Source organism: Nomascus leucogenys, chromosome 14, assembly GCF_006542625.1.
Source record: "Nomascus leucogenys isolate Asia chromosome 14, Asia_NLE_v1, whole genome shotgun sequence".
Taxonomy (NCBI): Eukaryota; Metazoa; Chordata; class Mammalia; order Primates; family Hylobatidae; genus Nomascus; species Nomascus leucogenys.
This window is the reverse complement of record NC_044394.1, coordinates 73,768,088-73,788,771: the sequence shown is the minus strand read 5'-3', so window position 1 is coordinate 73,788,771 and position 20,684 is coordinate 73,768,088. Positions and strand designations below refer to the sequence as shown.

The 20,684-nt window shown below is 40.8% G+C and overlaps 1 protein-coding gene across 2 annotated transcripts in view; it reads left to right on the top strand.

Annotated features, from left to right (window-relative positions):
* Window positions 1-20,684, top strand: part of TTL (tubulin tyrosine ligase) — a 53,086-nt gene that overhangs the window by 10,405 nt on the left and 21,997 nt on the right. For both annotated transcript variants that reach the window (XM_030827261.1, XM_030827260.1), the window contains exons 3-5: window positions 1,414-1,646; window positions 8,759-8,894; window positions 10,475-10,744. In XM_030827261.1, coding sequence (XP_030683121.1) covers window positions 1,414-1,646; window positions 8,759-8,894; window positions 10,475-10,744 — 639 coding nt within the window. The remainder of the gene's footprint in view (window positions 1-1,413; window positions 1,647-8,758; window positions 8,895-10,474; window positions 10,745-20,684) is intronic.

The window sequence follows — 20,684 nt, the reverse complement described above, 5'->3', positions numbered from 1 at the left end:
TACAAAAATTAGCTGGGTGTGGTTGCGGGCGCCTGTAATCCCAGCTACTCGGGAGGCTGAGGTGGGAGAATGGCTTGAACCCGGGAGGTGGAGGTTGCAGCGAACCAGGATCGCACCACTGCACTCCAGCCTGGGAGACAGAGTGAGACCCTGTCTCAAATAAAAAAAATAAAATAAAATAAAAAATTAAACTTTAAATTCAGTTCCTGAGTCACACTGACTACATTTCAAATGCTCAGTAGCCACATGTGGCTGGCTAGTGGCCACTGGATGGGACAATGCAGATATGGAGTTGAACTTTCAGTGAGTTAAAAATTTATTTATTTTGTTCTTTCAAGTTCAAGTAGCTTTTCAGTTCTTTCTCCTATGCCTTAAAATACATTTATTTTTAATACCTATCTACAATGTCATTATTTCCACCATTTGTTCACAGACTGGATTTTGTAGGTGAATCTTAACACAGACTTGGCATTAACAGTTCTGTTCTAAACAGAAGAGGGAGCACAGCTCAGGGAAGGCCATTGCATGTCTGTGGGCAGGTTCCTCCCTGTCTCTGATTCCTGGGGAGTAAGAGCAGGTTTCCAGTTAAGACTTGGGGGTTTTGTAGTAGCTTGAGCTGTTAAAAAGGAAAAAAAAAAAGAAAACTTGGGAGTTTGGGGCTTGCATGTTGGCTGGTCCTCACTACCTTTATTGGCTGGTCCTCACTACCTTTATGATCTTAGGAAGTTCTTCTCTATGACCCAGTTCCTAATTTGTGAAATGTGATGCCAGTGCTCTAGCTCCAGGGGTCTGATTGCTAAGTGCCTTGCCTGACTTTATCTTCTGTGGTGTTATGGTATTTGGGGAGCAGGAGGTATATTTCACTATGACCACTAGTGTCCTATGTTCCGTTAGAAAGATACCTTTTTTATTCTGTCACTGAAGCCAGCCTGAGCTAAAAGCAAGAAAAGAAGGGCTTTAAAAAGTCTTTAGATAATTCAGATTGCTGCATAGCTTTTTCTCCCATAGAGAGTTGGGCCAGGATAGTCTTTTTGCTACTTAAATTTTCCTCTCTTCCCTATTTCATTTTTTTAGTATGGGTCTGGCTCAACAACATATTTGTTGAAAAGGTATTGGCTCAGGATTATGTCCAGTTAAGTTTCCTTAGAGATGCACTTTAAAAAGAGCAAAAGCACTGGACATTAAGCCTTTTGAATTAACTGGGGTATGCCTTTAAAGTTGCATCTAACAGCTGTGTGCTCCCCAATCATGCATTTGAGCTTTGTCCAGGGAGACTAAGAGCAAACAGAGGTGTTAGAAGACTGAGTCATGCTTTGCCTCCCGGAAAATCTCTGGGGGAAAGCAGTGGCCTTTCTGAAGGGAGTGACAAAGTGCACTAAGAAGGGAGGCTGACCCTCCTCTGTCATCTGCCAGGCTAATCAAGACAAGCCCTGAACTGGCTGAGTCCTGCACATGGTTCCCTGAATCCTATGTGATTTATCCAACTAATCTCAAGACTCCAGTTGCTCCAGCACAGAATGGAATTCAGCCACCAATCAGTAACTCAAGGACAGATGAAAGAGAATTTTTTCTCGCTTCTTATAACAGAAAGAAAGAGGATGGAGAGGGCAACGTTTGGATTGCAAAGTCATCAGCCGGTGCCAAAGGTGAGTTGGCACTGCTGTCCCCTTCTCTATTCCTGGTAAGTTGCTATTGTGATGTATTTAGATGAATGACCCTATTTTAATCTGAATCATCGAAGGTTGAGACCGTGTCAAGTTACATAGTTACATCTATGTACTGATGCCTTCTAAATGTGTATTTCCAGTATAGGTCTTTTCCTTTAAGCTCTAGATCCATTGACACCCTCACCATCTCTAAAAGGTATTTCAAGCTGAACACATCTGATACAGAACTTTTCATTTCCTTCCCAGCTTTGCCCACGCCAGCCTGCTCCTCCTTCACGCTTTCCACTTAGTATATTATCCCACTATTCACTCAGTCTCTGAAGCTTAAAACCTAGGATTCATCCTTGACTACTGTATTCTTTACAATCTACTCCTAATGCATTAGCAATTCTTGCTAGCTCTACCTTCAGAATATATTCTGAATAGACTATTTCTTGCCATTTCCACTGCTTCCCCTCTAAATCAAAACCCCCATTCTTTTTAGTGTGTGTAACTGCAGAGCCTGCTCTCAACCAGTTCTCCTTCCAGACAATAATGTTTTCAAAACATAAATCTAATCATGTTACTTCCTACTTGAGACTTACCAGCTGGCTTCCTAATGCAATTAGAATGAACTCCGGATTCCTAATGGTAGCCTGCACCATTTGACATTTGCCCATATCTCTGATCTCATCTCCTTCTATCCTCAGCTTTGCTGTCTGCACTGTAGACACAAAGACTACCTATATCTTTCAAATATTCCAAACTTGTCTCTGTACCTAGAATGTGCTTACATGGATTGTTTTGTTTCTGTCACCTCAGATGCTGGCTTATCAGGGAAGGCTTTTCTAATCTAAAATAGCCTCCATGTCCATTGCTTTCTTTCCCTTTCCCCTGCCTCATTTACCTCCTGGCATTAACCTCTTCCTGGCACTATACTACTTCTCTGTCCATCTCTCCCATTATTCTGTAGGCTTCACACAAACACAGACATTCTGTCTTATTCATCCTTGTACCTTCCTCATAGGCACTCAACAAATATGTGTTGAATGAATGCATGTAAGGGGTAAGGTTTATAATATTAACTCAGGCTGAAAATAGAGGCAGTTCCCAATGTAATGAACACACAAACAATCTCTGTCTACGTTAATGCCCTCATACGTTCTTTATAAAACCATTCTGGCTGGGCATGGTGGCTCACTGCCTGTAATCCCATCACTTTGGGAGGTCAAGGCAGGCAGATCACGAGGTCAGGAGATCGAGACCATCCTGGCTAACATGGTGAAACCCCGTCTCTACTAAAAATACAAAAAATTAGCCAGGTGTGGTGGCAGGTGCCTGTAGTCCCAGCTACTCGGGAGGCTGAGGCAGGAGAATGGCGTGAACCTGGGAGGTGGAGCTTGTAGTGACCTGAGATCGCACCTCCAGCCTGGGCGACAGAACAAGACTCCTTCTCAAAAAATTAAAAAAAAAAAACATTGCATTTTGAACTCACTTCTTGTATTGCCTTGGAAGACATCTGGCCATTGGTACTCATTTCTATTCCGGGTCAAAGGGACCTCACCTTCTCTTCTACCAACCATGAGACAGGAAGGCCTCACCTGGTATCCCTGAAAGGGGGAGAGCTGGACTCTTGCCACAAGCCAGGTACCTCACCTACTTCTCTCTCCCCTCTTGTGACCTTTTCTCAAGTACTGCCCCCTAGTGTGGTTCCAATGGTAAATGACGGAATTGGAAGAGGAAATAGACATCTGTTCTCCTGTGGGTTTGGGACTGGAGTCAGAATGGCCACTGTGAGGACACCTGGTGATCCCTGGACCCTCACCAAGACAAGACTCAGAGGGACACCAAGCAGCAGGGGGAAGTCAAGAGAGAATAAAATGCCAAAGACTTTTTGCTTTAGGAGTTGAGGAGATAAGTGATATATATTTATTATGTTTGGAAACCATAAAATGAAACCAATAGGATGAATGAATGGCTTTTATTCTTGTTAAACAAGTATTTATTTGGTACCTACTACATGCTTTGTATAGTTGGCTCAACCTTCAAACTCTATCCATTATGAAGCCACTGTTTACCATGTCCACTGCCTATCTCTAATCTAGCCACCTTCACCTCTCACCTGGAGCATGGGAACACACTACATCTATAACAGAAAATTCTTGTTTAGAAACAACCCCATTGTTCCGCTATTACAGGTAACAGTAGTAAACGTCTTTGCTGTAGATCACCCTTGTTTCTTTTTTAATTTTAATTTTTTATTTTATGTGTGTGTGTGTATGTGTATATATATATATATATATATTTTTTTTTTTTTTTTTTTTTTTGAGACAAGGTCTCACTTTGTTGCCTAGGCTGGAGTGAGATGGCATGATCTCAGTTCACTACAGCCTTGACTTCCTGGGCTCAAGCAATCCTCCCACCTCAACCTCTTTTTTTTGAGACAGAGTCTCACTCTGTCACCCAGGCTGGAGTGCAGTGGTGCGATCTCAGCTCACTGCAAGCTCCGCCTCCCAGGTTCACGCCATCCTCTTGCCTCAGCATCCCGAGTAGCTGGGACTACAGGTACCTGCCACCACGCCCAGCTAATTTTTTGTATGTTTAGTTGAGACAGGGTTTCACCGCATTAGCCAGGATGGTCTTGATTTCCTGACCTCGTGATCCGCCTGCCTCAGCCTCCCAAAGTGCTGGGATTACAGGCGTGAGCCACCGTGCCCGGGCCCACTCCCATCTCAACCTCTTGAGTAGCTGGCACTATAGCCGTGCACCACCACACCCTGTTAATTTTTTGATTTTTAGTAGAGATGAGGTCTCACTATGTTACCCAGGCTGTTCTTGAACTCCTGCGCTCAAGTGATCTTCCCACCTCAGCCTCCCGAAGTGCTGGGATTATAGGCATGAGCCATCACACCCAGCCTTGACTCTTGTTTCTTCTTAAAAATTTCAGTAGAGTAAGTTTGAAACATGAGATTACTTGGTCAAATGATATGCAGCCTTTATGGCTCTTGCTCTGTGTTATCCTCTTGCTTTTTCAAAGGGCTGTGAGCTAACAGGGAGCAGTTCATGACGAACTTTCACTGAAAGTATCATCATTTTTGTTTTCTTATTTTGTAGGTATAAAACAATACATAAAATTCAAATTTATTTTATAATTTTTGATACCGTTGTATAAAAAAATCTGAATCTGATTCCTAAGGGAGATGAAACAGCATGAGTCATGTGTGTAGGGAAAGAGAAGAAGGGAGCTTTTCCAGGTTGATTTGCAGTTTCTTGTTCAAGAAGCTCACCAGATGGTAGAACAAATGACAGGAACAAGGTAGTTGAAAAGGGCGTTAACGTTTGGGAAAGGTGGATCATTGAATTAATGAACTGAATTGAATTCATTTATACAGAAAGCATGAGATCCAGGTAGAAATCAGCTATAAATCTAAAGCATAGATCAGAAGATTCTAGCAAATTGAAACCACAATGAGCTGTCACTACACTTTTATTAAAATGGTTAAAATAAGAAATGGTGACAACTCACTAAAGAGTGAGTTCAGCCATGTTACAGGATATGAGAGCAACACACAAAACTTAATCGCATTTTTATATGCCAACAATGAACATGTGGAAACCAAAGTTAAAAACACAAAACTACTTAGCTGGGCGCAGTGGCTCACACCTGTAATCCCAGCATTTTGAGAGTCCAAGGCGGGCGGATCACCTGAGGTCAGGAGTTCGAGACCAGTCTGGCCAACTTGCTGAAACCCTGTCTCTATAAAAATACACAAGTTAGCCAGGCTTGGTGGCAGTCGCCTGTAATCCCTGTTAAGAGGCTGAGGCAGGAGAATCGCTTGAACCCAGGAGGCAGAGGTTGCAGTGAGCTGAGATCGCACCATTGCACTCCAGCCTGGGCAAGAGAGCAAAAATTCCGTCTAAAAAGAAAAAACAAAAAACCACAGTACTACTTACAGTCACCCCAGAGAAAATGTGATGCTTGGGTATAAATTTAACAAGACATATATAGGCTCTGTATGCTAAAAATAGTAAAATGATTATGAAGGAAGTCAAAGAGGACCTAAAGAAATGGACAGACATACTGTGTTCATGGATTGCAGGACAGTATAGTAAAGATGTCAGTTCACCCCAAACGGGTCTATGGGTTTATGTAATTCTTATCAGAATCTTCGCAAGATTTTTGTATAGACATGGAGCTTCTTTTAAAATTTACACGGAGGGGCCGGGCACAGTGACTCACGCCTGTAATCCCAGCACTTTGGGAGGCCGAGGCAGGTGGATCACGAGGTCAGGAGATCGAGACCATCTTGGCTAACATGGTGAAACCCCATCTCTACTAAAAATACAAAAAATTAGCCGGGCGTGGTGGCAGGCACGTGTGGTCCCAGCTACTCGGGAGGCTGAGGCAGGAGAATGGCATAAACCTGGGAGACGGAGGTTGCAGTGAGCCAAGATCGTATCAGTGCACTCCAGCCTGGGCAACAGAGGGAGACTCCATCTCAAAAAAAAAAAAAAAAAAAATTTACATGGAGGCCAGGTGCAGTGGCTCACGCCTATAATCCCAGCACTTTGGGAGGCTGAGGCGGGAGGATCACCGGAGGTCAGGAGTTCAAGACCAGGCTGGCCAACATGGTGAAACGCTGTCTCTACTAAAAATACAAAAATTAGCCAGGCATGGTGGCAGGCGCCTGTAATCCCAGCTATTTAGGAGGCTGAGGCAGAAGAATCGCTTGGGCCTAGCCTAGGCGACAAGAGCAAGACTCCATCTCAATAAATAAATAAATAACAAAAATTCATATGGAAAGGCACAAGCCCTAGAATAGCTTAAACATCTTGAAAAAGAAGAATAAAGTATAAGTGAACATGCTACCTGATATTAAGACGTATTTTAGAGCTATAGTACTCAATACACTGTAGTATTCATGGAAAAATAGAAACATAAATCAGTGGGGCCAGGCGCGGTGGCTCACGGCTGAAATCCCAGCAGAGGCCAAGGTGGGTGGATCACCTGAGGTCAGGAGTTCGAGACAAGCCTGGCCAACATGGTGAAACCTCATCTCTACTAAGAATACAAAAAAATCAGCCAGGTGTGGTGGCGCATGCCTGTACTCTCAGCTACTCAGGAGGCTGAGGCATGAGAATTGCTTGAACCGGGGGCAGAGGTTGCAGTGAGCCAAGATCACACCACTATGTGACAGGGCAAGACTCTCTCAAAAACGGAAGAAACATAAATCAGTGGAAGAGAATAGAGAACTCAGAAATAGACCAAAACATATATGCCCATCTGATATTTGAAAAAGGTGCAAAAGCCATTCAATAGAGGAAGGATAAACTTTTCAACAAACTGTACTAGATAAGGTGGATATCAACAGGCAGAAAAATGAACATCAACATAAGCCTCACACCTTATACAAAAACTAACTCAGTGGATCGTGGACCTAATAATTTTTCAGAAAAAAGGAGATAGGGCTTGGCAAAGAGTTCTTGAGCTTGACTCCAAAAGTATAATCCATAAAAGTAAAAATTGATACATTGAATCTCATCAAAATAAAACTTCTGCTCTATGAAACACTTCATTAGAGGATAAAAATGAGCTACAAACTGGGTGAAAGGATTTTTAAGTCATACATATGACAAGGAACTCAGATCTAGAATATGTAAACAACTTTCAAAACTTAACAGTAAACAACAGACACACAATCCAATTAGAAAAAAAGCAAACAGTAAGACCCCATCTCTACAAAAAAATACAAAAATTAGCCAATGTGGTGGCACACACCTGCATACCTAGTATTCCTGAGAATTGAAAATATATGTTCACAAAAACTTGTATGCAAATCTTATAGCAACATTATTCATAAGAGGCAGACAAGAATGGAACCAATGCAAATGTCCATCAGTTGATGACTAAATGAACAAAAATGACTCTTCAGCCATAGAAAGGAGTGAACATGATACTAATACACACTACAATGGGGATGAACCTTGAAAACTTTGTGCTAAGTGAAGTTAGACACAAAAGGCCACATACTGTGTGATTCCATTTATATGAAATGTCCAGATGAGACATCCATAGATACAGAAAGTAGATTAGTGATTGTCAGAAGCTGGAGTGAGGAGGGAGTAGTGAGTGACTGCTAATAGGTACAGAGTTTTTTTGGGGGAAGTGGTGAAACCGTTCTAAAATTAAACTATAGTAGGCCGGGCATGGTGGCTCACACCTGTAATCCCAGCACTTTGGGAGGCCAAGGCGGGCAGATCATGAGGTCAGAAGACCAAGACCATCCTGGCCAACATGGTGAAAACCCATATGTACTAAAAATACAAAAATTAGCCAGGCATGGTGGCGCACGCCTGTAATCCCAGCTACTCGGGAGGCTGAGGCAGGGGAATCACTTGAACCCGGGAGGCGAAGCTTACAGTGAGCTGAGATTGCGCCACTGCACTCCAGCCTGGGCGACAGAGTGAGACTCCATCTCAAGAACAAACAAACAAACAAATAACAAAAAAAACTGTAGTAATGGTTTAAAACTCTTGAATATACTCAAAGCCATTGAATTGTGCACTTTAAAAGGATAAATTTTTTGGTATATGAATTATACTTCAAGCTATTAAAAAGGATATATCAATTATTTAATGTTATGGACAATTCCAATGTATCCAGTTTTTTTCTATTGCAATGCTGCAAGGGATGTACTTGAACATTCATCTTTATGCCTTTATCTTCCTGGTAGTTCTATAAGATATAGTGAAGGAAGGGGATTTATTGTCATTATAGACTTTATTGTGGTAGCCAGTGACCAGTAATAGAATGGTATTTATTTTGAGTGCTTAGGCACTTTGAATTTCTGTAAAACCGAGGTTTCATGGTTGTAGCCAGCCAAGATAGCGTTGACAACCCATATGGAGAAAGAGTTGGTAGGATAATCCTGGGTGCTTTTGAGGGGAGAAGGGAGCGTGTGGGAGACTGGAGTAAGGAAGGGAGGGGAAAAGGTGAGCAGGACATTGAAAGCCTCTTGTGGGGTTTTGGCTGTTCGTATTTCCTTTCTGGCTTTATAGAGAGCTCTTGGTTTGAATTTGGACTGGTTTCTCTTTTGCTTTTCCCCTGTTAGGTGAAGGCATTCTCATCTCCTCAGAGGCTTCAGAGCTTCTCGATTTCATAGACAACCAGGGCCAAGTGCATGTGATCCAGAAATATCTCGAGCACCCGCTGCTGCTTGAGCCAGGTCATCGCAAGTTTGACATTCGGTAATGCATTCATGTCCATAGCTTTTGTTTTTATTCATCTGAAAAAACTGCCATGGTATATGGTGGGAAGGGGGACATGGAATATGAGGAAGTGTTTGATCATGTTTAATATGTTACCAAAATTGAGCACAGCTGAATGGAACTGAGCTTCTGTACCTAATTTTCTATTTTTCTTTCTTTTTTCCATCTAGAAAATGTTACTACGATTATGAATTTTCTTTTTAAAAAAATATTCTTTTCTGGCCGGGCACAGTGGCTCACGCTTATAATCCCAGCACTTTGGGAGGCCAGGGTGGGCAGATCATGTGAGGTCAGGAGTTCGAGACCAGCCTGGCCAACATGGTGAAACCCCATCTCTAGTAAAAATACAAAATTAGGCATGGTGGCAGGCACCTGTAATCCCAGCTACTCAGGAGGCTGAGGAAGGAGAATCACTTGAACCCGGGAGGGGAGGTTGCAGTGCGCTGAGATCGCGCCATTGCACTCCAGCCTGGGTAACAGAGCGAGACTTCTGTGTCAAAAAACAAACAAAAAAAAATCTTTTCTGTGAAAATGACTTGTGGATTCAAAGAAATTAATATAAATGTATGGTCTTGCTCATGGAATAAACTGAGAGATGTGCATGGAACACGTAATTCAGACACAGCAGGTTGTGCAACCTTGCCAAATAATTTCTCCTCACTTCATTATTTGTGTCCCACTCTGTGGATTTTATGACCACACCTCAGGGGATTTTAAGTTTCTGACCACAGGGCTTGGCATGGAGAAAGAGGGTGTGTGGTGCATTCGAAAGCTAAACAGCCCTCCGTCTCCAACTTACCCTTGGCCTTGCTGTCAGCTCCTTGCCAAGGACTCTGTCTCCTTGATTGCTTCGTAACGATTTGTAGCTTCTTGAACATCAACCCTATGTCAGATCATCTTCAGGAGGAACACTCTTAAGATTACTAAAAGAGGAGACATAACACATTGGAGGTTTCATAGGTTAACCTTAAAATCCAGTCCATCTAGGGCTTGGTGCAGTGGCTCATGCCTGTAATCCCAGCACTTTGAGAGGCCATGGTGGGTGGATCACCTGATGTCAGTATTTTGAGACCAGCCTGGCTAACATGGTGAAACCCTGTCTCTACAAAAATTACAAAAATCACCTGGGCGTGGTGGCATGCACCTGTAATCCCAGCTACTCAGGAGGCTGAGGCAGAAGAATTGCTTGAACCTGGAAGGCGGAGGTTGCAGTGAGCCGAGATCACACCATTGCACTCCAGCCTGGGCAACAAAAGCAGAACTCCATCTCAAAAAAAAAGAAAAAAAATTCATCTGAATCTCTTCAAAATGCTTTATCTTTTGATCAAAATTTCCTTGTTATTTATGGTAAAATGTTTTGTTTGCCTCATTGTAGTGATAACTCACTATTTTAGCTAAATCATAATATGCCTCTTATAGTTTTAGAAACTTCCTCCTTCCCTAGTTGCCTCCCACTCCTCACCTACCCCATAAAAGAAGTCAAGATGTGGGGATTGATGTATATAATATGCAGAAACTTTGGATGACTTGAGTAAAGCAGTGTTTTTGTTGAATTGCAGAAGCTGGGTCTTGGTGGATCATCAGTATAATATCTACCTCTATAGAGAGGGTGTGCTTCGGACTGCTTCAGAACCATATCATGTTGATAATTTCCAAGACAAAACCTGCCATTTGACCAATCACTGCATTCAAAAAGAGTACTCAAAGAACTACGGGAAGTATGAAGAAGGAAATGAAATGTTCTTCAAGGAGTTCAATCAGTACCTAACAAGTGCTTTGAACATTACCCTAGAAAGTAGTATCTTACTACAAATCAAACATATAATAAGGTAACTTAATTGTATCTTTTTTGATTATGTGTTTCTTCTTGAAGGAGCTTTGGCGTCTATGCCTTTCAAAGAATTGTTTCATATAAGTTGTCTAATTTATGGGAAGAGATTTTTTTGTAATATTCCTTTATTTTCCTTTTAATGTCTGTAGGTTCTGTAATGATGTGTCCTCTTTCATTTCTGGTAATGGTTTTATGTGTGTGTGTGTATATATATATATGTGTATATATATATTTTTTTGTTTGTTTGTTTTTTGAGACAGGGTTTTGCTCTTGTTGCCCAGGCTGGAGTGCAATGGTGTGATCTCGGCTCACCGCAACCTCCACCTCCTAGGTTCAAGCAATTCTCCTGCCTCAGCCTCCCAAGTAGTTGGGATTACAGGCATGTGCCATCACACTGTAGCTAATTTTGTATTTTTAGTAGAGACGGGGTTTCTCCATGTTGGTCAGTCTGGTCTCGAACTCTTGACTTCAGGTGATCCACCCCGCCTCGGCCTTCCAAAGTGCTGGGATTACAGGCGTGAGCCACCATGCCTGGCTAGTTTATATTTTCTCTCTATTTTGCTTGGACAGATTGACTACACATTTGTCAATTTTATCAGTCTTTTCAAAAAATTAACTTTTGGTTTTATTGGTTTTCTCTATTGTTTTTCTTTTCAGGTTCTTTGATTTATGCACTTTATTATTCTCTTCCTTTTGCTTTTTGGAGGATGTAATTTACTCTTTTTCTAGTTGTGCTTTTTATTTGTTTTTTAAGAGATGGTGTCTCATTTTATTGCCCAGGCTGGAGTACAGTGGTGTGATCATAGCTCACTGCTGCTTCAAACTTTTAGGCTCAAGGGATCTTCCTGTCTCAGCCTCTCAAGTAGCTGGGACTACAGGTGTACACCACTGTGCCTGGCTAATTTTTTTATTTTTTGTAGAATTGGGTCTCACTGTCTTGCCCAGGCTGGTTTCAAGCTCCTGGGCTCAAGCAGCCCTCCCACCTTGGTCTCCCAGAGTGCTGGGATTATAGGTGTGAGCCACCATGCCCAGCCTATTCCAGTTTTTAAGGTGAAAGGTTAAATAATTGATTTGAGATATTGTTTTTTTTTGTTGTTTTGTTTTATTTTTGAGATGGAGTTTTGTTCTTATTGCCCAGGCTGGAGTGCAGTGGCACAATCTCCGCTCACCGCAACCTCCGCCTCCTGGGTTCAAGTGATTCTCCTGCCTCAGCTTCCCGTGTAGCTGGGATTATAGGCATGTGCCACTATGCCCGGCTAATTTTGTATTTTTAGGAGAGATGGAGTTTCTCCATGTTGGTCAGGCTGGTTGAGGTATTTCCTTTTTAAAAAAATAAAAGCATGTCTCAGTTTCCCTTTATCAGTTTCCCTCTAAATATTGCATTAGCAGAATCCCACAGATTTTGCCATGTTATGTTTTCATTTCCATTTTATTAAAATATTTTCTGATTTCCCTTATGATTTTATCTTTGATTCATGTGATTTAGAAATCTTTGTTTAATATCCAAATATTAGGTCAGGAAGAGACTTTGTCTGGTTTCATCTTTAAAAGTTGCTAATGTTTGTTCCATAGCCCAGAAGGTCTTTTAATGTTCCAGGTGCACTAACAGAATGTGTACTTGGCTGTAATTGGGCAGAGTGTTGTTTTTTATTTTTATATTTTTTGAGACAAGGTCTTACTTTGTTTCCCAGGCTGGAATGCAGTGGCACAAACATGGTTTGCTGCAGCCGTAACCTCCTGGGCTCAAGTGTAAGTAGCCTAGGTAGCTGGGACTACAGGTGCATGCCACCAGACCCACCTGATTTTTGTATTTTTTTTTGTAGAGACAGGGTTTTGCCCTGTTGCCCAAGCTGGTCTTGAACTCCTGGGCTCAAGCAATTCTCCCATCTTGGCCTCTCAAAGTGCTGGGATTACAGACATGAGCCACTGCACCTGGCCTTATTCTGCTTGTTCTATTTATTTCTCTTGATCTTAGCCAAAAGGCCGAGAAGTGATGCTTGTTCTATTTATTGTTGAAAAGAGAGGCACTGAAGTCTCCAAGTATAATTATGGATTTGTATATGTCTCCTTTCAATTTTATCTATTTTTGCTTCATGTCTTTTGATGATCTGTTATTAGATACATATATATTTAGGATTTTTATCTCTTCTTAGGGAATTGACTCTTTTATCATTATGTAATTTTCTTTTCTTTTCTTTTTTTTCTTTCTTTCTTTTTTTTTTTTTTTTTTTTTGAGATGGTCTGACTCTGTTGCCCAGGCTGGAGTTCAGTGGCATGATCTTGGCAAACTGCAACCTCTGCCTCCCAGGCTCAAGCCATCCTCCCACGTCAGCCTCCTGAGCATCTGGGACTACAGGCACATGCTATCATGCCCGGCTAATTTTTGTATTTTTTTTTTTGTAGAGACAGGGTTTCACTATGTTGCTCAGGCTGGTCTCGAACTCCTGGGCTCAAGCAATCTACACACTTCAGCCTCCCAAAGTGCTAGGATTACAGGCTTGAGCCACCATGCCCTGCCAGTATTTCTTATTTATTTATCTAATTTTTATATAACCAATCTAGCTTTCTTTTGATTAATGTTTCCATGGTACATCTCCATGTTTGGAGTATGTTTCCATCCTTTTATTTTCATTGTATTCTATTCTATACTGTTCCTAGGTATTATATTCTATATTTAAAGTAGTTTTCTGGTAGACAGCATATAGTTGGGTTTTGTATTTGTATTTTATTTTATTATTATTATTGTTATTATTATTATTTGAGATGGAGTTTCACTCTTGTTGCCCAGACTAGAGTACAGTGGCGCGATCACAGCTCACTGCAACCTCTGCTTCCCAGGTTCAAGCAATTCTCCTGCCTCAGCCTCCTGAGTATCTGGGATTACAGTCATGTGCCACCACGCTCAGCTAATTTTGTTTTTGTTTTTTTTTTTTTTTTTGAGACGGAGTCTCACTCTGTCGCTCAGGCTGGAGTGCAGTGGCACGATCTCCGCTCACTGCAAGCTCCGCCTCGCAGGTTCACGCCATTCTCCTGCCTCAGCCTCCCGAATAGCTGGGACTACAGGCGCCCGCCACCATGCCCGGCTCATTTTTTGCATTTTTAGTAGAGACAGGGTTTCACCGTGTTAGCCAGGATGGTCTCGATCTCCTGATCTCGTGATCCATCCACCTCGGCCTCCCAAAGTGCTGGGATTTTGGGCATGAGCCACTGCGCCCGGCCTAATTTTGTATTTTTAGTAGAGATGAGGTTTCTCCATGTTGGTCAGGCTGGTCTGGAATTCCCGACCTCAGGTGATCCGCCCACCTCAGCCTCCCAAAGTGCTGGGATTACTGGCGTGAGCCATCGCACTCGGCCCTGTATTTTAATTTTAATCCAATATGATAATCATTGTCACTTAATTGCTGTGTTTATACCACTTAAATGTAATGTAATTATTGTATTGGACTGACATCTGCCATCTTATTATTTGTTGTCTGTCCCCTTCTTTGTTGTAGTTTTTGTTTTTGTTTTTTTGTGTCTCCTTTTCCCATCATCTTTTAAATTATGTGAAATATTTTTAGAGTTTTATTTTAATTTTCCTGTTGAGTATTTGGCGCTATGTCTTCTTTTTTTTTTTTTTAGTGCTTGCTGTAGGAATTACAGTATACATATCAATTATTTCACAACCTTCTTAGAGTTAATAATTTACCACTTCAAATAAAATGGAAAAACCTTATAACATAGTTCACTAACTCTTGCTCTCTGTTATAGTTAACATATGTATATATCTACACATTGAAATCTTTACCACATAATGTTATTATTTTTGCTGTCAACAGTTTTATATATATATTTGCACAGGTATGATAGATTATCAGGTTGGATTATTTGTAAACTATAAAACCAAACTCTATACTGTCTATAAGAAATCCACTTTATAAAAGGAGAAAAATATTCTTTTATATTTACCCAGATACTACTTTTGTTTTTCCTTCAGTTGCGAAGTTCTGAGATTCTCTCTGGTATCATTTCCCTTCAGACTTAAGCATTTCTTTTAGAGTTTTTATATTTACCCATATACTTCCTTAAGTTTTAAAGTTCTGAGTCTCTCTCTTATGCATTTCTTTTAGAACAGTTTTGCTCCTGATAAATCCTCTTAGTTTTCTGTCATCTGAGAATGTGTTTATTTCACCATCTTCCTGAAGGGTATTTTCACTGGATTTATACAAAAGTATAAATATTTATACTAGTATAAATATTTATACAAGTATATTTATACAACTAATATTTATACAAGTATAAATATACAAATATAAATATACAAGTATAAATATACAAATGTAAATATACAAGTATAAATATACAAATATAAATATTTATACAAGTATAAATATGCAAATATAAATATTTATACAAGTATAAATGTGCAAATATAAATATTTATACAAGTATAAATGTGCAAATATAAATATTTATACAAGTAGAAATATGCAAATATAAATATTTATACAAGTAGAAATATACAAATATAAATATTTATACAAATAATATTAAGCAAAAGATGCAAAAAATACAAGCTATATAGAAGATGCATACAAATTTATTTCACTTACATAAGTTAAAAAACAAGTAAAATTAAATAATGTTTTATTTAGCTGAATACACATGTATGGTAAAAATGTAAAACAAAACAAAGAAGTGATAAACATAAAATTCAAAATAGTGGTTATTCCTATCCCTAGAAGGAAGGCAAAAGGGACACAGGGAAGAGGCTTAAAGATAGTGGATGGTGGCTGGGCGCAATGGCTCACGCCTGTAATCCCAGCACTTTGGGAGGCCGAGGCGGGTGGATCACGAGGTCAGGAGATCGAGACCACGGTGAAACCCCGTCTCTACTAAAAATACAAAAAATTAGCTGGGCGCGGTGGCGGGCGCCTGTAGTCCCAGCTACTCGGGAGGCTGAGGCAGGAGAATGGCGTGAACCCGGGAGGTGGAGCTTGCAGTGAGCCGAGATCGCGCCACTGCACTCCAGCCTGGGCGACAGCAGTGAGACTCCATCTCAAAAAAAAAAAAAAGATAGTGGATGGTGGGTACATGAGGAATAATTAATATTACATATATTTTAAACTCACAAGACAGCATTCCTATGATTATAGATAGTTAATATTCATTTAGAGTTCCCCACATTTTGAGCATTTATGTTGTTTCTCTTCCTTTCCTGCATTCCCTTGCTTTTATCTAGGATTATTTTCCTTATTGTTAAGAAACTCATTTTTAGGGCAGGCGCGGTACCTCACACCTGTAATCCCAATACTTTGGGAGGCCGAGGTGGGCGGATCACTTGAGGTCAGGAGTTCAAGACCAGCCTGATACATGCTGAAACCCCATCTCTACCAAAAAATGCAAAATTAGCTGGGCATGGTGGTGCACACCTGTGGTCCCAGCTACTCGGGAGGCTGAGATGGGAGAATCGCTTGAACCTGGGGGGTGGAGGTTGCAGTGAGCCAAGATTGTGCTGCTGCACTCCAGCCTGGGTGACGGAGCGAGACTCTGTTTCAAAAAAAAAAAAACTAATTTTTAGTAGTTTTTAAGTAAAGTCTACTGTGATAAATTAGTTATTATTTGTCTGAAAATATATTTTGTCTTTTTTTTTTAAGGACATTTGCTCTGGAAATAGATTTCTAGATAAGCAGTTAATTTCTTTTCCCACTCTGAAGGTTGCATACCATTGTATTCTGGCTTCCATCTTTTCTGCTGAGAAGTCAGGTGAAATCTTAGTATTGCTCTTAATGTATCTTTTCTCTATTTTTGAGATTCCTTTACGTTGGTTTTTATAAATTTTACTATGAGATGTGTGTAGTTTTCTGTGTACATATTCCTGCATTTGGGTTCATAGTGCTTCTTGCACTGTGGCTTGATATCTTTTACCAGTTTTGGAATATTCATGGACATTATACTTTCAGTTGTGTCTTTTGCTCCATTCTCCTCTTCTTCTAGGTCTCTAATTACATGATTGTTAATGCTTTTCACTGTTTCTCACACTTTTATGGCATTTATGTATCATTTTATCTCTCCATGGTTGTACTCATTCTTTTCTTCTGACATCTTTGCTGATCCTTTCTTTATCTATTAAAACCTATTAACAATTTTTACAAGGTAAAAGCTTTTAAAAGCTGCTGTTAAACTCACCTATTGAGTTCTTGATTTTAGTTAGTGTGCTTTTTAGTTCTGAAATTTCCATTTGTTTCTTTTTTCATATTATAGTTGTCTTATGAAATTCTCCCACTTGCCTCATATTTTCTTGAAGATAATGGCAATTCTTTAACATCCTTATCTGATAACTCCAAAATCTAGATTACCCATGGCAGAGTAATCCAGAGTATGCCTATGTATGGGCTGCATATGGCCTATAGCTTGTTTTTGTAAGGTCTGTAGGCAAGGAATGTTTTTTATATATTAAAGATTATAAAAATGAGAATATGCAACAGAGGCAGTACATACCCTGTAAAACCTAAAATATTTACTGTCTGGCCCTTTATAGAAAAAGTTTGCCAACTTCTGACTTTTAGGTCTGTTTCTATTGTCTCTTTTTTCTCTTGGTCTTATTTCTAAATATGCCTGGAAGTAGTTTTTTAGCATTAGTGTTCATTTACTACAGTTTACTAAGTCTAGTAAAGATTTTTTAAATGAGGTGTAATATGCACAAAGTGTACAGTTTGGTGAGTTTTCAGTTATGCATGTACTCACCTAACTGTGATATACATAAAAATATAAAACATTTACAGCATCCCAGAAGACTGCTTCTGGGATGTTCACTCCCTCAAAATATATATTCCCTGCCAGGCCGGGTGCAGGGGGCTCACGCCTGTAATGCCAGCACTTTGGGAGGCCGAAGCAGGCAGATCACAAGGTCAGGAGATCGAGACCATCCTGGCCAACATGGTGAAACCCCGTCTCTACTAAGAAATGGGCACCTGTAGTCCCAGCTACTCGGGAGGCTGAGGCAGGAGAATGGTGTGAACCTGGGAAGTGGAGTTTGCAGTGAGCCAAGATGGCACCACTGCACTCCAGCCTGGGCGACACAGTGAGACTCCATCTCTGAATGAATGAATGAATGAATGAATATATTCCCTGCCAAAGACAGCCACTTTTCTGACTTTTATCACCTTTGATTCATTTTGCTTGTTCTTCAACTTTATGTAAATGGAATTATACCATATTTCTTGTTTTATGTTCAGCTTTTTCCAGCGTTATATCTGTGGCATTCATCCATATTCTTGCACATAACAGTAGTTTATCCTTTTTATTACTGTGTAATATTCCATTGTGTAAATATTTCAGTTTATTCCTTCTGTAGTCGGTAGACATCTGGGTTTTATCTCTTATATTTTAGACTTATAATCTATCTGAAGTTGTTATGTATCAAGTTTCATGTCTTTCCACAGGATATCCCATTGACCCAGGGCCACTTGTCCTTTCCCCACTGCATTGTGGTGTGTCTTTGTTACAAATCAGGTGGCTGGCTGGGCACAGTGGCTCACACCTGTATTCCCAGCACTTTGGGAGACCAAGACGGGTGGATCACAAGGTCAGGAGTTCAAGACCAGCCTGGCCAACATGGTGAAACCCTGTCTTTACTAAAAATAAAAAAATTAGCCAGGCATGGTGGCATGCGCCTGTAATCCCAGCTACTTGGGAGGCTGAGGCAGGAGAATCACTTGAACCTGGGAGGTGGAGGTTGCAGTGAGCCGAGATCGCATCACTGCACTCCAGCCTGGGCAGCAGAGCAAGATTCCATCTCAGAAATCAATCAATCAGTCAATCAGGTGGCCGTTTATGTGAGGGTCTGTTCCTAGGATCTCCATTCTGTCCCATTGTTCTACCATCCACCATGTCAATGCTACCCTGTCACAATGACTGAGACTTTTACCTTACTGAATTCTCACATAGAACCAGGTAGAATAATTACAGGGCTTGGAGTCCCATTTCTTCAGGGAGTATAGGTGGTTGGAATTCTGACACCAGATAAATCAAGTATGCTGGAAAAAGAATTCCTATTTTAGGCAAAAGCTTTATTGGAAGTTTGCAGCATCCTCTCCGCATTGTTCAGTGCTGTTCAGAGTGTTGCTGCTGTGGTGCTATAAATGCTCCCAGCAGCTCTCAGGTTTTCTTTCTTTCCAGCTAGCCTCCCCCTAACTTCCCACTCCAGCCAAAAAAAGATGCACTGTAGAAGTCTCTGATGATGGATAAAAATCCTTTAAAGTGAATTATTAATCTTGAGCTTTCAGCAAAAAAAAAAAAACATTAGTTTTGATTTGCTTCTGATTCTTAGTTTTTTCTTTATGTTGGAATGTAATACTTCTTTCAATTTTATTTTATCTTATTTTTTTTGAGACAGAGTCTTGGTCTATCACCCAGGCTGAAGTGCAGTGGCGTGATCTCATCTCATTGCAACCTCTGCTTCCCGGGTTTGAGCGATTCTCCTGCCTTAGCCTCCCGACTAGCTGGGATTACAGGCATGTGCCATCACTCAATGCTAATTTTTTGTATTTTTAGTAGAGACAAGGTTTCACCATGTTGGCCAGGCTGGTTTTGAACTCCTGACTTCAAGTGATCTGCCTGCCTCAGTCTCCCAAAGTGCTGGGATTACAGGCATGAGCCACTGCTCCAGGCCCCCATTTTATATTTTAGTATTTTTTTCTCTTTTTTACCATGAGCATCTGTTAAACTTTTAAATCTTCCTTAATTATAATATTTTTAAGAATATTCTAATTAAAACAGGCTAAGTACGGTGGCTCATGCCTGTAATCCCAGCACTTTGGGAGGCTGGGGCAGGCAGATCACTTGAGCCCAGGAGTTCAAGTCCAGCCTGGGCAACATGGTGAAACACTGTCTCTAAAAGATACAAAAAAAATTAGCAGGGTATGGTGGTGCGTGCTTATAGTCCCAGCTACTTAGAAGCCTGAATTGGGAGGATTGCTTGAGCTTGGGGAGGTCAAGACTGACTGCAGTGAGCCATGATTGGGCCCCTGCACTCCAGCCTGGGTGACAGAGTGAGACCTTTTCTCCTGCTTTTTTTTTGGAGATAGGGTCTCGCTCTGTTTCCCAGGCTGGAGTGCAATGGCATGATGTGGGCTCACTGCAGCCTCGGCTCACTGCAACCTCCACCTCCCATGTTGAAGTGATTCTCCTGCCTCAGCCTCCTGAGTTGCTGGGTTGCTGGGATTACAGGCATGCGCCACCATGGCCAACTAATCTTTTTATTTTTTTTTAAGTAGAGAGCCAGGGTTTCACCATGTTGGCCAGGCTGGTCTCAAACTCCTGAACTCAAGTGATCCACCTGCCTTGGCCTCCCAATATGCTGGGATTACAGGTGTAAGCCACCTCACCCAGCCAAGAATATTTTAATTAAAGCAAAAGTTAAGGATATTCTTGTGTAGAACAGGGATTTTTTTTTTTTAATGTGATGTGTGCTTGTCAATGCAGGTTGAATATGAATGGGAGAAGAAATTTTTATTATAATTAGTTTTTAAATGACTCATCTTAAAAGAACCACTTAAACCAAAATAGTTTTTAAAGGTTTAAACATATCTATTAAAATATTTTTCTTTTTAGGAAAAAAGAAAAGGAGATTGAAGTTTGGCACCCGCCACCATGCCTGGCTAATTTTTGTAATTTTAATAGAGATGGGGTTTTGCCATGTTGGTCAGGCTGCTCTCGAACTCCTGACCTCAGGTGATCCACCCGCCTCAGCCTCCCAAAGTGGTAGGATTATAGGCATGAGCCACCGCGCCCGGCTGGTCCTTGTATCTTTTTCCTTCCAAATACACAGCTGTGTAGAAGGACAGTTATCTCTGGTACCCCAGAGTCATTGTAGCACATTTTATTTACTGAGAGAACTATTTTGCCTCAGCATTCAGTTGGGTGAAAAATCAGGGAAGATCTTTATAAAACAGAAA